The sequence below is a fragment of the Mustela putorius genome, unplaced genomic scaffold (assembly GCF_011764305.1).
Source record: "Mustela putorius furo isolate JIRA1106 unplaced genomic scaffold, ASM1176430v1.1 tig00003987_pilon_pilon_pilon, whole genome shotgun sequence".
NCBI lineage: Eukaryota > Metazoa > Chordata > Mammalia > Carnivora > Mustelidae > Mustela > Mustela putorius.
The window spans coordinates 2,068,359-2,084,016 of record NW_025422126.1 but is presented as its reverse complement, the minus strand read 5'-3'; the positions used below and the strand labels follow the sequence as shown (position 1 = coordinate 2,084,016).

The 15,658-nt window shown below is 38.6% G+C and overlaps 1 protein-coding gene across 1 annotated transcript; it reads left to right on the top strand.

Moving 5' to 3' along the window:
• Positions 1-14,707: 14,707 nt before the first annotated feature.
• LOC101691919 (olfactory receptor 51F2-like) lies at positions 14,708-15,658 on the top strand. Its single transcript, XM_004768233.1, has one exon. The coding sequence runs from the start codon at positions 14,708-14,710 to the stop codon at positions 15,656-15,658; it is 951 nt and encodes a 316-aa protein (XP_004768290.1).

The window sequence follows — 15,658 nt, the reverse complement described above, 5'->3', positions numbered from 1 at the left end:
GAATGAGCCTGGATAAAATATTGAAGCAGATACTAAGAGGAATCATGAATGGGATCTCTCTCTTTTGGAGAAAGAACCTGAATTAAAGGGAATATCAGGTTAAAGGTTGTTAGCATGAAGAGAAAAATAGAGCTCCTAGAAATGTATTGTTTAATAGAGGAGGTATAATATACATTCAATTCTAAGCAATAAAACTATAAACAAGAAATTCAAATTTCATGGATTCTCAGGAAGTCTTGAAAATGAAGAACTTTGAAGGTGAGGAACCATATTTTTTTTCTCTGAGTGTAGTTGGCACACAATATTACATTAGTTTCAGGTCTACAACTTAGTGATTTGACAAGTTTATACATCATCCTATGTTTACCACAATAAAGCTACCATCTCTCCTGTTACATTGCCATTGCAATATCACTGATTGTATTCCTTATGCTGTGCCTTTTATTCCTCTGACCTACTCATTCCATAACTGGAAGTCTGTATTTACCTCTCCCCTTCACCCATTAGTCCAACTCCCCACTTCAGCTTCCCTCTGTCAACCATCAATTTGTTCTCTGTATTTATAGATCTAATTTTATTTTTGTTGGTTTATTAATTTAAAAAAAATTACATTATGAGTGGAATCATATGGTATTTACCTTTCTCAGTCTGACTTATGTCACTTAGCAGAAAACTCTCTAGTTCCATCTATGTTGTCTCAAATGGCATGATATCATCCATTTTTAAGGCTGTGTAATATTTTAGTGTGTGTACATATCATATTTTCCTTATCCATTCATCTATTTATGGACACTTAGGTTGTTTCCATACCTTGGCTATTGTATATAATGCTGCAGTAAACATAGGGGTGCATGTATATTTTTGAGTTAGTGTTTCATTTTTTTCTGGGTAGATACCCAATAATGGAGTTATTGGACCATGTTATTTCTATTTCTAACTTTTTGAGGAACCTCAATACTTTTTTTCCAGACAATCTGGTTAAGAAATGGGTGGAGGACCTGAATAGACATTTTCCCAAAGAAGACATACAGATAACCAACAGACACATGAAAAGATATTCAACATCACTCATTATAAGAGAAATGCAAATAAGAATCATTACATCAGGGAAATTCAAATCAAACCCTCATTGAGATACCACCTTATACCAGTTAGAATGGCCAAAATTAACAAGACAAGAAACAACAAGTGTTGGAGAGGATGTGGAGAAAGGGGAACCCTCTTACACTGTTGGTGGGAGTGCAAGTTGGTGCAGCCACTTTGGAAAACAGTGTGGAGATTCCTTAAGAAATTAAAAGTAGAGCTACCCTATGATCCTGCAATTGCACTATGGATATTTACCCCAGAGATATAGATGCAGTAAAAATAAGAGCCATCTGTACCCCAGTGTTCATAGCAACAATGGCCACAATTGCCAAACTGTGGAAAGAGCCAAGATGCCCTTCAATAGACAAATGGATAAAGAAGGTATGGTCCATATATACAATGGAGTATTATGCCTCTATCAGAAAGGATGGATACCCAACTTTGTACCAACATGGATGGGACTGGAGGAGATTATGCTGAGTGAAATAAATCAAACAGAGAAAGTCAATTATCATATAGTTTTACTTATTTGTGGAGCATAAGGAATAACATGGAGGACATTGGGAGAAGGCAAGAAGTGAGTTGAAGGAAATCAGAGGGGGAGATGAAACATGAGAGACTGTGGACTCTAAGAAACAAACTGAGTGTTTTGGAAGAGAGGAGGGTGGGGGGTTGGGTGAGCCTGGTGGTGAGTATTAAGGAGGGCACATATTGCATGGAGCACTGGATGTGGTGCATAAACAAATAATCTTGGAACACTGAAAAAATAAAATTAAATTAAAAGAAAAAAAGAAAAAAATCACAAAGAGAGATCACCTCATACTTGTTAGAATGGCTAAAATAAAAAAAAAATAGAAAGAGGAGTCAAGATGGCGGAGAAGTAGCATGCTGAGATGACATCAGGTAGCAGGAGATAAGCTAGATAGCTTATCTAACCATTGCAAACACCTACAAATCCAACAGGAAATCGAAGAGAAGAAGAGCAACAATTCTAGAAACAGAAATTCAATCACTTTCTGAAAGGTATGACTGGTGGAGAAGTGAATCCAAAGTGATGGGAAGATAGACCGTGGGGGGAGGGGCTGGCTCCCAGCAAGCGGCAGAGCAACGGAGCACAAAATCAGAACTTTTAAAAGTCTGCTCCATGGAGGGATATTGCTTCAGAGGCTAAACCAGGGGGAAGCCCACACGGGTTCAGCGTAACCCCAGATCCCCTGGGGCCACAGAAAGACTGGGGGTGTCTGAGTGTCACAGAGCTCGGAGGTATTAGAGCAGGGAAGCCGGCTACAGAGACAGAGTTGAGGATTGAGCTCTCAACTTGGGGTTACCTTGAACTGGTTGTAGGCTGGGTGAGCTCAGAGCGTGGACGGAGGCCACAGGGAGGGAAGCGACCGGGCGCTTTTCTCCAAGTGTGAGTGATTGAGCGCTTTCCTCCATGCACAACCAGAGGCCCGGGAGACGGGGGTGGTTGGGCTCTTTTCTCTGAGGGCACACTGAGGAGCAGGACCTTGAGCTCTTGGCTCCTCCGGGCCGGAGATTGGGAGGCTGCCATCTTCCTTCCCATCCTCCATAACTCTATGCAAAGCGCTCGGAACAAAAGCTCCTGAAAGCGAACCCAATCCGCTCGGCCCCTGTTAAGGGCGGTGCAATTCTGCTGGGGCAAAGACACTTGAGAATCACTACTACAGGCCCCTCCCCCAGAAGATCAACAAGAAACCCAGCCCAGAGCAACTTCACTCATCAAGAAGAACAGCGGAATTCCAGAGGAGGAGAAAGCAAATCTTATCTGGACAAAATGACAAGGCGGAAAAATTCACCACAAAAAATAAACAAAACAAAACAAAAAAAAACAAGAGGCAGTACCGAAGGCTGGGGACCTAATCAATACAGACATTGGTAATATGACAGATCTAGAGTTCAGAATGACAATTCCTGAGGTTCTAGCCGAGCTTGAAAAAGGCATAGAAGATATTAGAGAAACCCTCTCCAGAGAGATAAAAGCCCTTTCTGGAGAAATAAAAGAACTAAAATCTAACCAAGTTGAAATCAAAAAAGCTATTAATGAGGTGCAATAATAAATGGAAGCTCTTTCTGCTAGGATAAATGAGGCAGAAGAAAGAATTAGTGATATAGAAGACCAAATGACAGAGAATAAAGAAGCTGAGCAAAAGAGAGACAAACAAATACTGGACCATGAGAAGAGAATTCAAGAGATAAGTGATGCCATAAGACGACACAGCATTAGAATAATTGGGATTCCAGAATAAGAAGAAAGAGAGAGGGGAGGTATATTGAGAGGTATATAGGAGAGAATTATTGTAGAGAATTTCCCTAATATGGCAAAGGGAACAAGCATCGAAATACAGGAGATCCTAAGAACGCCCCTCAAAATCAATAAAAATAGGTTCACACCTCGTCACCTGATAGTAAAATTTACAAGTCTTAGCTACAAAGAGAAAATCCTGAAAGCAGCCCGGGAAAAGAAGTCTGTAACATACAAGGGTAAAAACATTAGATTGGCAGCAGACCTATCCACAGAGGCCTGGCAGGCCAGAAAGAACTGGCATGATATATTCAGAGCACTAAATGAGAAAAACATGCAGCCAAGTATACTATATCTAACTAGGCTATCATTGAAAGTAGAAGGAGAGATAAAAAGCTTCCAGGACAAACAAAAACTGAAAGAATTTGCAAACACCAAACCAGCTCTACAGGAAATATTGAAAGGGGTCCTCTAAGCAAAGAGAGAGCCTACAAGTGGTAGATCAGAAAGGAACAGAGACAATATACAGTAATAGTCACCTTACAGGCAATACAATGGCACTAAACTCATATATCTCAATAGTTACCCTGAATGTTAATGGGCTCAATGTCCCAATCAAAAGACACAGGGTATCAGAATGGAAAAAAAAAAACAACATCAATATGCTGCCTACAAGAAACAAACCATAAGTGACTCTTAATCTCACAAAACAAACTGAGGGTTGCCGGGGGGAGGGGGTTTGGGAGAAGGGGGTGGGATTATGGACATTGGGGAGGGTATGTGATTTGGTGAGTGCTGTGAAGTGTGTAAACCTGGTGATTCACAGACCTGTACCCCTGGGGATAAAAATATATGTTTATAAAAAATAAAAAATTAAAAAAAAAAAAAAAAAAACTCATTTTAGACTCGAAGACACCTCCAGATTTAAAGTGAGGGGCTGGAAAACAATTTACCATGCTAATGGACATCAGAAGAAAGCAAGGGTGGCAATCCTTATATCAGATCAATTAGATCTTAAGCCAAAGACTATAATAAGAGATGAGGAGGGACACTATATCATACTCAAAGGGTCTGTCCAACAAGAAGATCTAACAATATTAAATATCTATGCCCCTAACATGGGAACAGCCAACTACATAAACCAATTAATAACAAAATCAAAGAAATACACTGACAATAATACAATAATAGTAGGGGACTTGAACACTCCCCTCATGAAATGGACAGACCATCTAAGCAAAAGATCAACAAGGAAATAAAGGCCTTAAATGACACAGTGGACCAGATGGACACCACAGATATATTCAGAACATTCCATCCCAAAGCAACAGAATATACATTCTTCTCTAGTGCACATGGAACATTCTCCAGAATACACCACATACTGGGTCATAAATGAGGCCTCAACTGGTATCAAAAGATTGGGATCATTCCCTGCATATTTTCAGACCACAATGCTCTGAAGCTAGAACTCAATCACAAGAGGAAATTTGGAAAGAACCCAAATACATGGAGACTAAACAGCATCCTTCTAAAAAATGAATGGGTCAACCAGGAAATTAAAGAATTGAAAAAATTCATGGAAACAAATGATAATGAAAACACAACGGTTCAAAATCTGTGGGACACAACAAAGACAGTCCTGAAAGGAAAATATATAGCGGTACAAGCCTTTCTCAAGAAAGAAGAAAGGTCTAAAATATACAACCTAACCCTACACCTAAAGGAGCTGGAGAACAACAAAGAAAGCCTAAACCCAGCAGGAGAAGAGAAATCATAAAGATCAGAGCAGAAATCAATGAAATAGAAACTAAAAGAACAGTAGAACAAATCAACGAAACCAGGAGCTGGTTCTTTGAAAGAATTAATAAGATTGATATGGGGTGCCTGGGTGGCTCAGTGGGTTAAAGCCTCTGCTTTTGGCTCAGGTCATGATCTCAGGGTCCTGGGATCAAGCCCCGCATCGGGCTCTCTGCTCAACGGGGAGCCTGCTTCCCTTCCTCTCTCTCTGCCTGCCTCTCTGCCTACTTGTGAACTCTGTCTGTCAAATAAATAAAGTCTTAAAAAAAAAGATTGATAAACCCCTGGCCAGATTTATCAAAAAGAAAAGAGAAAGGACCCAAATAAATAAAATCATGAATGAAAGAGGAGAGATCACAACCAACACCAAAGAAATACAATTATAAGAACAAAGAAAGCAACTCTATGTCAACAAATTCGACAATCTGGAAGAAATGGATACGTTTCTAGAGACATATAAACTACCACAACTGAACCAGGAAGAAATAGAAAACCTGAACAGACCCATAACCAGTAAGAAGATTGAAACAGTAATCAAAAATCTCCAAACAAACAAAAGTACAGGGCCAGACGGCTTCCCAGGGGAACTATACCAAACATTTAAAGAAGAATTAATTCCTATTCTTCTGAAACTGTAACAAAAAATAGAAATGGAAGGAAAACTTCCAAACTCATTTTATGAGGCCAGCATCACCTTGATCTCAAAACCGGACAAGGATCCCATCAAAAAAGAGAATTACAGACCAATATCTTTGATGAACACCAATACGAAAATTCTCACCAAAATACTAGCCAACAGTACATTAAAAGGATTATTCACCATGACCAAGTGGGATTTATTCCAGGGCTGCAAGGTTGGTTCAACATCTGCAAATCAATCAATGTGATACAATACATTAATAAAAGAAAGAATAAGAACCATTTGATACTCTCAATAGATGCTGAAAAAGCATTTGACAAAGTACAGCATCCCTTCCTGATTAAAACTTTTCAAAGTGTAGGGATAGAGGGCACATATCTCAATATTATCAAAGCCATCTATGAAAAACCCACTGCAAATATCATTCTCAATGGAGAAAAACTGAAAGCTTTTACACTAGGGTCAGGAACATGGCAAGGATGTCCATTATCACCACTGCTATTCAACATAGTAGTAGAAGACTGAGCCTCAGCCATCAGACAACAAAAAGAAATGAAAGGCATCCAAATCAGCAAAGAAGAAGTCAAACTATCACTCTTTGCAGATGGTATGATACTATATGTGGAAAATCCAAAAGACTCCACTCCAAAACTGCTAGAACTTGTACAGAAATTCAGTAAAGTGTCAGGATATAAAATCAATGCACAGAAATCAGTTGCATTTCTCTACACCAACAACAAGACAGAAGAAAGAGAAATTAAGGAGTCAATCCCATTTACAATTGCACCCCAAGCCATAAGATACCTAGTAATAAACCTAACCAAAGAGGCACAGAATCTATACTCAGAAAACTATAAAGTACTCATGAAAGAAATTGAGGAAGACACAAAGAAATGGAAAAATGTTCCATGTTCTTGGATTGGAAAAATAAATATTGTGAAAATGTCTATGCTACCTAAAGCAATCTACACATTTAATGCAATTCCTATCAAAGTACCATCCATCTTTTTCAAAGAAATGGAACAAATAATTCTAAAATTTATATGGAACCAGAAAAGACCTCGAATAGCCAAAGGGATATTGAAAAAGAAAGCCAAAGTTGGTGGCATCACAACTGCGGACTTCAAGCTCTATTAGAAAGCTGTCATCATCAAGACAGTATAAGTACTGGTACAAAAACAGACACCTAGATCAATGGAACAGAATAGAGATTCCAGAAATAGATCCTCAACTCTATGGTCAACTAGTTTTTGACAAAGCAGGAGAGAATGTCCAATGGAAAAAAGACAGCCTTTTCAACAAATGGTGCAGGGAAAATTGGACTGCCACATGCAGAAAAACTAAATTGGACTATTTCCTTACACCACACATAAAAATAGACTCAAAATGGATGAAGGACCTCAATGTGAGAAAGGACTCCATCAAAATCCTTGAGAACACAGGCAGCAACCTCTTTGACCTCAGCTGCAGCAACTTCTTCCTAGGAACATCACCAAAGACAAAGGAAGCAAGGGCAAAAATAAACTATTGGGATTTCATCAAGATCAAAAGCTTTTGCACAGCAAGGGAAACGGTTAACAAAACCAAAAGACAACTGACAGAATGGGAGAAGATATTTGCAAACGACATATCAGATAAAGGGCTAGTATCCAAAATCTATAAAGAGATTAGCAAACTCAACACCCAAAGAACAAATAATCTAATCAAGAAATGGGCAGAGGACATGAACAGACATTTCTGCAAAGAAGACATCCAGATGTCCAACAGACACATGAAAAAATGCTCCACATCACTTGGCATCAGGGAAATACAAATCAAAACCACAATGAGATACCACCTCACACCAGTCAGAATGGCTAAAATTAACAAATCAAGAAATGACAGATACTGGCAAGGATGGGGAGAGAGGGGAACCCTCCTACACTGTTGGTGGGAATGTAAGCTGGTCCAACCACTCTGGAAAACAGTGTGGATGTTCCTCAGAAAACTGAAAAAAATAGAGTTATTCTATGATCCAGCGATTGCACTACTGGGTATATATTCTAAAGATACAAATGTGGTGCTCCAAGGGGCATGTGCACCTGAATGTTTATAGCAGCAATGTCCACAATAGCCAAACTACGGAAAGAACCTAGATGTCCATCAACAGATGAATGGATAAAGAAGATGTGGTATATATACATAATGGAATATGCAGCCACCAAAAGGAATGAAATCTTGCCATTTGCGATGACATGGATGGAACTATAGGGTATTATGCTTAGTGAAATAAGTCAATCGGAGAAAGACAACTATCATATGATCTCCCTGACATGAGGAAGTGGAGATGCAATGTGGGGGGTTTGGGGGTAGGAAAAGAAAAAATGAAAAGCAATGGGATTGGGAGGGAGCCAAACCATAAAAGACTCAATCTCAAAAATCAGACTGAGTGTTGCTGGGAAAAGGGGGGAGGGGAGAGGGTGGTGGGGATATGGACACTCAGGAGGGTATGTGCTATGATGAGTGCTGTGAAATGTGTAAACCTGGCGATTCACAGACCTGTACCCCTGGGGATAAAAATACATTATATGTTTATTTAAAAAAATAAATTAAAACAAACAAACAAGAAACAAATGTTTCTTGTTGGAAAGAAAGGACTCCTCCACCCCATGCTTTTGTTGGAAAGAAAGGACCCTTCCACCCCATTCACTGTTTGTGAGAATGTAAATTGGGAAATTGTATTTTCAAATTTTAAAAATAAATGTATTAGAAAATGTTTTTATAAAGCAGCAATGTTGACTTATGCTTCAATAAGAAATTACATATCACTTTGCATGCAGTAGTTATACTACTACTATCACTAATAAAATTGAAAGTATATTTCTTTCCCTTCTTTATTAAAGTGATATAATTCACAGAAAAATACCTAAAGTCTACTTTTTTCTTTTTTAATCTTACAGACAATACTTTTCATTCCTTTTAAGCTCTGTTTTCCTGTGAATTCAGCATCATCAAATACAGAACTCTATATATTATCAAAGCTTTTTCTTTAGTTTATAGACTAATGAAACAATGCTTGTTCATAACTGTCTGAGCCAATGTTGAAAATAATAATCTGGCTCATCTGATGAAGAATTTGAAAGATTGAGTGACTGAGTGTTCTGCCAAAACCACATGAGCACATTGAGGTTCTGTTTGAGAATGTTCCTAATTGATATTTCACTAAAACTGATGTATTGTGGCTTAGATGCAAAATTTAAGATTTGTATCATTCAGGTTGATATTGTATCAAGCAGGGAACGACATTACATTATGTAACCTCCAACAAGATGCCTGAAATCTTCAGTTGCTTCTCAAGGATGTAGAAATGCATTTTTCTAGGGAAGGAGAAAGATTAAATTCCCTACTGTGCAATGTCTTTTATGTTGTTTAGATTCAAAGGCTTGAGAATGCCTGTAAAATCTTCTGTGGTATAGATTCTGCCTCCCTGTTTAGCTGTACTTTCTACTTGCTCTCCCACTTGTTCTCCACATGTGCCAACCATATTATGAATTACTCCTGGTTTTCCTGTGCTCTCTTCTCCCATGTATCCAGACAGACCAGGTGATGACCTGGATAAATGCATGCTCTTTCTTCTGTGGTCTCATAGTAATTATGCCCTATTGTAATCAGTGATTTTGATGCCTCTTTCCTCACTGACTTGTGAGCCCTGGGGAAAGTGACTCTGTGGTATTTTTCTGTATTATCAGTACAAAACCCTGGAATGTGATGGATACTTCAAGTGTTCTATGAAGGACTCAATGAAGCTTTTTTCCCACCATGGATGAAGAAGTCTCTTAAAAATGTACAAAATTGGGGATCCTGGGTAGTTCAGGGGGTTGAGCCTTTGCCTTCGGCCCAGGTCATGGTCTCAGGGTACTGGGGTGGAGCCCCATGTTGGGCTCTCTGCTCAGCAGGGAGCCTGTTTCCCCCTCTCTCTTTGCCTGCCTCTCTGCCTACTTGTGATCTCTCTCTCTGTCAAATAAATAAATAAAATCTTTAAAAATTAAAAAAAATATATACAAAATCCACCCAATTGATATTGGAGGAAGATACATTCATCTGCTGGGTGTGGAGGTAAGGTAGGGAGAGAAATGAGCTTGTACATATAGTAGGTGTTTTGTTTTGGAGTTTTTACTCACAAGCTTACCTCTAGCAAAATTTTACCATAATACAAGGTCAAGGCACTATAATACTAGTCCTTGCATGGACACGAGAAAAGTAGGTGTCGTAAAGTAGAAAGGGAGGGAAGTCATGAGGTAGAATGAACCCTTGGGAAACTTTATACTCTAGGAGCCAAAGAAAGTCTTCCAGGGGTTTTCTGATTAGGAGATTTCATGAAGCCTGAGTCATGGATCCTTATATATGCTATCTATCCCTAAGGAGAAAGCCTCCAAAGCTCCTCAAGCCCTTTTCTTGCAAACAGGGTGGGAAAGAACAAGCTCCATTCTTTGTAAGTAAAAGTGCTGTATTCCGGGAAGACATCAAACTTTACACACACTGGTTTCCTTCAAAATGAGGAAGATCTAATTAATTGCAAAAAAACTCTCCTGGGTGTCTCAGGAAAACTACGAAAAGATTTTCCCTGAAGTCTCTATTCGGGTAAATTATATTCTAACTGATGGGGTTTAGTTGACCCATGGACCGCATACCCTGATGCTTGGAGCAGGTTGTTGTCATGTCCTTGCTGTTGTGAGTTTTCTGGTTAGTTGTGCTACATTTCTAAATCATTGTCTAAGTAGAGCTGTCACAGCTGCTACCACTCACCACCCCATCCCCGCTTACCAACCTCATTCCCACTTACCATTGTTAAATGTTTCCCATACTAGATAGCAGGTGAAATGCTTCACAAATGCTATCTCACTTAATCCTTACAGTTAATGCTCTTGGTGAACTTAATTTTACAGAAGCAGAACTTAATTTTACAGAGCTTCTTTGGAGAACCTCAGCTGGCTGGTAGCAGAGCCAACATTTGAAACTAGACCTACCTTACCCTGCAACCATACTACTGACTTTCTGTAATCAGAGGAGAGAGTTAACTCAAGACAGTCCTGCACAAGATCTGTAGAATGCTCTTACGGTGGGACTGGAATATTGTTTTTATATAAGAGAGAATTACTATCAATAAATGAGGGAGGCACATAGAGGTTTCCCCTAAAATAGTAGCATAAGTATTTCATTAAAAAAAAAAAAAACAAAACACACACACACACACACACACACACACACACAGACCCCTTCATTTTATAGAACTAAAAGAGCTCCCTGAGATTCTTCTAATAGTTACCTGAATAATTTGAGGCCACACAGCATGAATTAAATGCACAAAGCTATAATGTGTTGAGATCCTGATTTATTTCCAGAATCCCTCACCATTTTACAACTTTTAGATTTAATTAAAAAAAAAAAACCTGTTGATTTCCCACACTGCAAATATAGGGGATGGTAACAGGAATATAATGATGAAAGCAATGGTCTATCTCCCACTAGCTGATTTAAATTGGAGAGGCACATTTTCAAACAACTTATGATCTTGCAATGGAATTAACACTATTCTAGATGTATAAATAAAAAGAGAATGTTACTCCAGAGGAATAAGTAATTCATTCTGCCTTGAGGCAAAGTGATACCACAAAATGCATCCTAAAGATAATATACTAATGTTGAATTTATGAATGGATCCATGAAACAAACAATAAGTCTAAAGAATTTAGGCTCAGTCAAAGAAGAGTGGGAGATTTGTGAATTAAACATAAATTTATGTTTAATAAATTTATTAAATTTAATAAAGCAAGTTGTCTTTACAGTGTGAAAGAACTTGCTATATTTAGTATAGCCAGTAAATATGTGAAAGAACTTGCTTGTGAAGTTTCTTACTATAAGAACTGTGAAAGAACTTGCTGTATTTGGTAGTTTGGTGAGGTAGGAAAGGTCCAGGCTGATCATATCAAAAGGTCGCTGGGGTAGAGAAGAGATTGGACAGCAGGAAAACTAGATTTTGGTTAGATTGAGAAGATCCTTGACTTCTGTGATAAAGGGGGAAAGAGTTTTGACTTCATGCTGACGACAATGAAGAGCTCTGTAGGAAGATGTATTTTTGAGAGCTCATGCTGGCGTCAATATAGAAAAAGTGTGTAAACAACTCGAAACTCAAGGAGGGGAAATTACGTATGAGAAAATTACTGTAGTTTCTGCAAAAACTAATGAAACTGTTATTATAATAGAGGTGATAGAAGTGGGAGGGTAAGGATGTGTCAGTCTAAGGACATATTAGAAGTCAAACTTGTAAAGTTTGTAGGTTGGCTGGCCTAGATAGTTGTGGTAGGCAGTGTTCTAAAAGGGTCTTCACAATTGCTGTCCTCTATGATTACAGCAGTATGAAACCTACCCTTTGAGTGTGAGTGGGCCTATGAATGTGATGGGATATGTTGCATTGTATGTATGGCAAATAGAATTTGCAGATGTCATTAGGGTTTATGATGACTTGACTTAAAGTTAATCAAAAGGGAGATTATTCTGGTGGGCCTGGCCCTATCATGTGAGCATTTAAAAGAGACAAGAAGCAACAGAGAGATTCCTCTGATGGATTGGAAGATGCCACCTGTCATGTTGTGAGAGGTCCACCTGGCTGGGTAGAGGGCAGTTTCTAGGAGATGAAAGCAACCTCTAGTCCACAGCCAGCCAGAGACAGGAGACCTCAATTCTATGCCACAAGGAATACCATGCTGCTAAAAGCCTGGGTGGGTCTGGAAGAGATCTTGACCTCTGGATGAGCACAGAGTCCTGACTGAAAGAAACCCTGAGCAGAGACCCTGTGGATGCTGTGTTCAGATGTCTGACTTGCTGAATTTTGAGGTAATGAATGTCTGTCAAACCATGACTTTGTGCTAGGTTTTTATGCAGCAATAGAATGCAATAGAGTATGCTTCAGTCCAAAAAAAGCAAATTTTAGTGATGGGTGTGAAGCATTTAAGAGAGAAATGAGGCTAGACAAATGTTTAATAATTTGTTGGTAAAGGGAAAGAGATACATGCAACAGGAAGGAAGCGGTGTTATGGTTAGGTTGAGAAAGAAGTTAAAATATTTATAGACTGTGGTAATGGTACAAATGAAAACATTCAAATTTTAATAAAGAAGGAAAATTGGTAGGGTTATTTGACAGTGCAGAAATGCACCTATGTATTTTTTTTTTTATTTTGTTTGGTGTTTAGAAAACATCCAAATTCCTTACAGTTTGATGGTGATAAAATAAATCCATACTGGATTCTTGTTTTTCTAAGTGTTTTATCCTTCCTTAAGTATCTTTGAGGGCAGGTGCCATGTTTATTTTGGTTCTGTATGCCTCTATTGGTTTACAATATGCACTCAGTAATTTAATGTTACACTATACAAATATCCATGAGGCGCCTGGGTGGCTCAGTGGGTTAAAGCCTCTGCCTTTGGCTCAGGTTATGATCCCAGAGTCCTGGGATCGAGCAGGGCTCTCTGCTCAGCAGGGAGCCTGCTTCCTCCAATCTCTCTCTCTGCCTGCCTCTCTGCCTACTGTGATCTCTGTCTGTCAAATAAATAAAAATCTTTAAACTATACAAATATCCAGAATTTATTTAGAGGTTACATAATAGGTAAGATTTCTTTGGAAGGGAGCAAGAGTTCTTCTGAATCAGGAAAGAATGAAGAAGAAAATCTTAGCTGTGGAGGAAGAAGGGACTATATGAAGAAGTTATTAACCAGTAGTCATTGCTGAAATCAGACTTAGATATTTTCATCTTTTATCTCAGCTCAGACAGTAAGACCTGTGACTAAGGGGAGTGGCATGCAAATAGATGTGGGAGAGGAAACAAAAGAAATTATTATACAATATTTTAAATTTAATTTAAAAAAATATAATAGCTAGTATTTGGTGACTTTTATATCACAGTGAAATACCCCCAGAGATTTTCATATACATCAACTAATTTAATCATTATAAAAATTCTATGGGATATATCTGTCATTATTACTTTAGAGATGGCGAAGTTCAGGGTACAGATAATTTAGGAACTTATCATGTGAGTAACTTAGCTTATATTTATATGTGTGTATGTGTGTGTGTGTGTGTGCATATATATTCTGAATGCATCATCATGTAGAATATGCAGCCCTAAAAAATGGATTTGGGATGCCAAATAAAAATTGAGAATGTCAAAGTATCCTTAATACTTACTTTTGAGACCCTTTATCCTCAAATAGTTCTGTTTGTAATAGTCTTGATGGCTTATATTAATTATGTGACATGAAAGCTAATTAGATACAGTTCAAGTTATGATACTACAAATAAGTTGTATGTCCATATAGGATGCTATCACAACTACTAACAGATAGTAGGGGCTCAACAAATATAGGCTATTATGACTGGAGATAATCAACGTGCTTCAAAAACATATCTAAGAGATGAAAAGAACATTCTTTTTGGGCTCTCAGAAGCCAATTTACTTTATTTACTATATCAGAACCCCTGCATGTACTGTTTGATGTTCAGTTAAGATTTCATACAACCCAATATACACATTTCATAAAGTATTTTTTGACTGCATACCTTGTAAAGTCAGGAAGTTATGGGTGCAATCTGCTTAACGGACAATGAATTTAAGTAAGAAGGTCATTGCTAGATTTGTCTATAGACAAATTCTGTAACATCACATAATTGTTCATTTCCTGTTTTCTGCTTCTTTATTAGATGTGGTCTTAGTTTTCTTCCTTATTTTTTAAACAATCTTCATAAGCTCTTAATATAATGCAGATGTTGTCTTTTATAAATGTTTACTAGGTGAAATAATTACTTTCAAATCAAATTCATTATAAAGAAATACAGTTTATCATTGCAGGATATTCAGCTTCAGATTCTGCAGTTTGAGTTCAACATGTCAACTTTACAGAATACCACATCCTCTTCCATCATTTTCCTGCTAACTGGTGTTCCCGGGCTGGAAGCCTTCCATACGTGGATCTCCATTCCCTTCTGCTTTCTCTACATAACTGCTCTCTCAGGAAACAGCCTGATCCTCTTTGCCATTGTCACCCAGCCCAGTCTCCATGAACCCATGTATTATTTCCTCTCTATGCTGTCCACCACTGATCTTGGCCTGTCCATATCCACCCTGGTCACCATGTTGGGTATATTCTGGTTCGATGCCAGGGAGATCAGCTTTAATGCTTGCTTATCACAGATGTTCTTCATTCAACTTTTCACTGTTATGGAATCCTCAGTGCTGTTGGCCATGGCCTTTGATCGTTTTGTGGCCATCTCTAGTCCTCTTAGATATGCCTCTATCTTAACTGACCTTAAAATAGTACAGATTGGAGTAGCAATCATCACCAGGGGGACACTAATACAGACTCCTTTGGTGTTGCTTCTTAAACGATTGTCCTTCTGCCGCAGCCACGTGCTCCACCACTCCTACTGCTTCCACCCTGACATGATGAAGCTCTCGTGCACAGACACCAGGATCAATAGTGCAGTTGGGTTGACAGCCCTGATCACCACTGCTGGAGTGGACTCCATCTTCATTATTTTTTCTTATTTTTTAATCATTAAGACTGTCCTCAGTATTGCATCTCCAGAGGAGAGAAAGAAAGCCTTTAGCACATGTGTCTCACATATTGGGGCTGTTGCTATATTCTATATTCCATTGGTTAGTCTGTCCTTTGTACACAGATTTGGGAAACAGGCTCCACCTTATGTACATACTCTGATTGCCAATGCCTACCTGCTAATCCCCCCTGTGTTAAACCCCATCATCTACAGCGTGAAGACCAAACAGATACGCAGGGCTGTGCTTAAAGTTCTCCAGCCCAGTGCAGCAAAGGAATAG

Bases quoted from the DNA above. Each gene is read 5' to 3' on its own strand.
- LOC101691919 (XM_004768233.1), top strand. From the start codon at position 14,708: ATGTCAACTTTACAGAATACCACATCCTCTTCCATCATTTTCCTGCTA.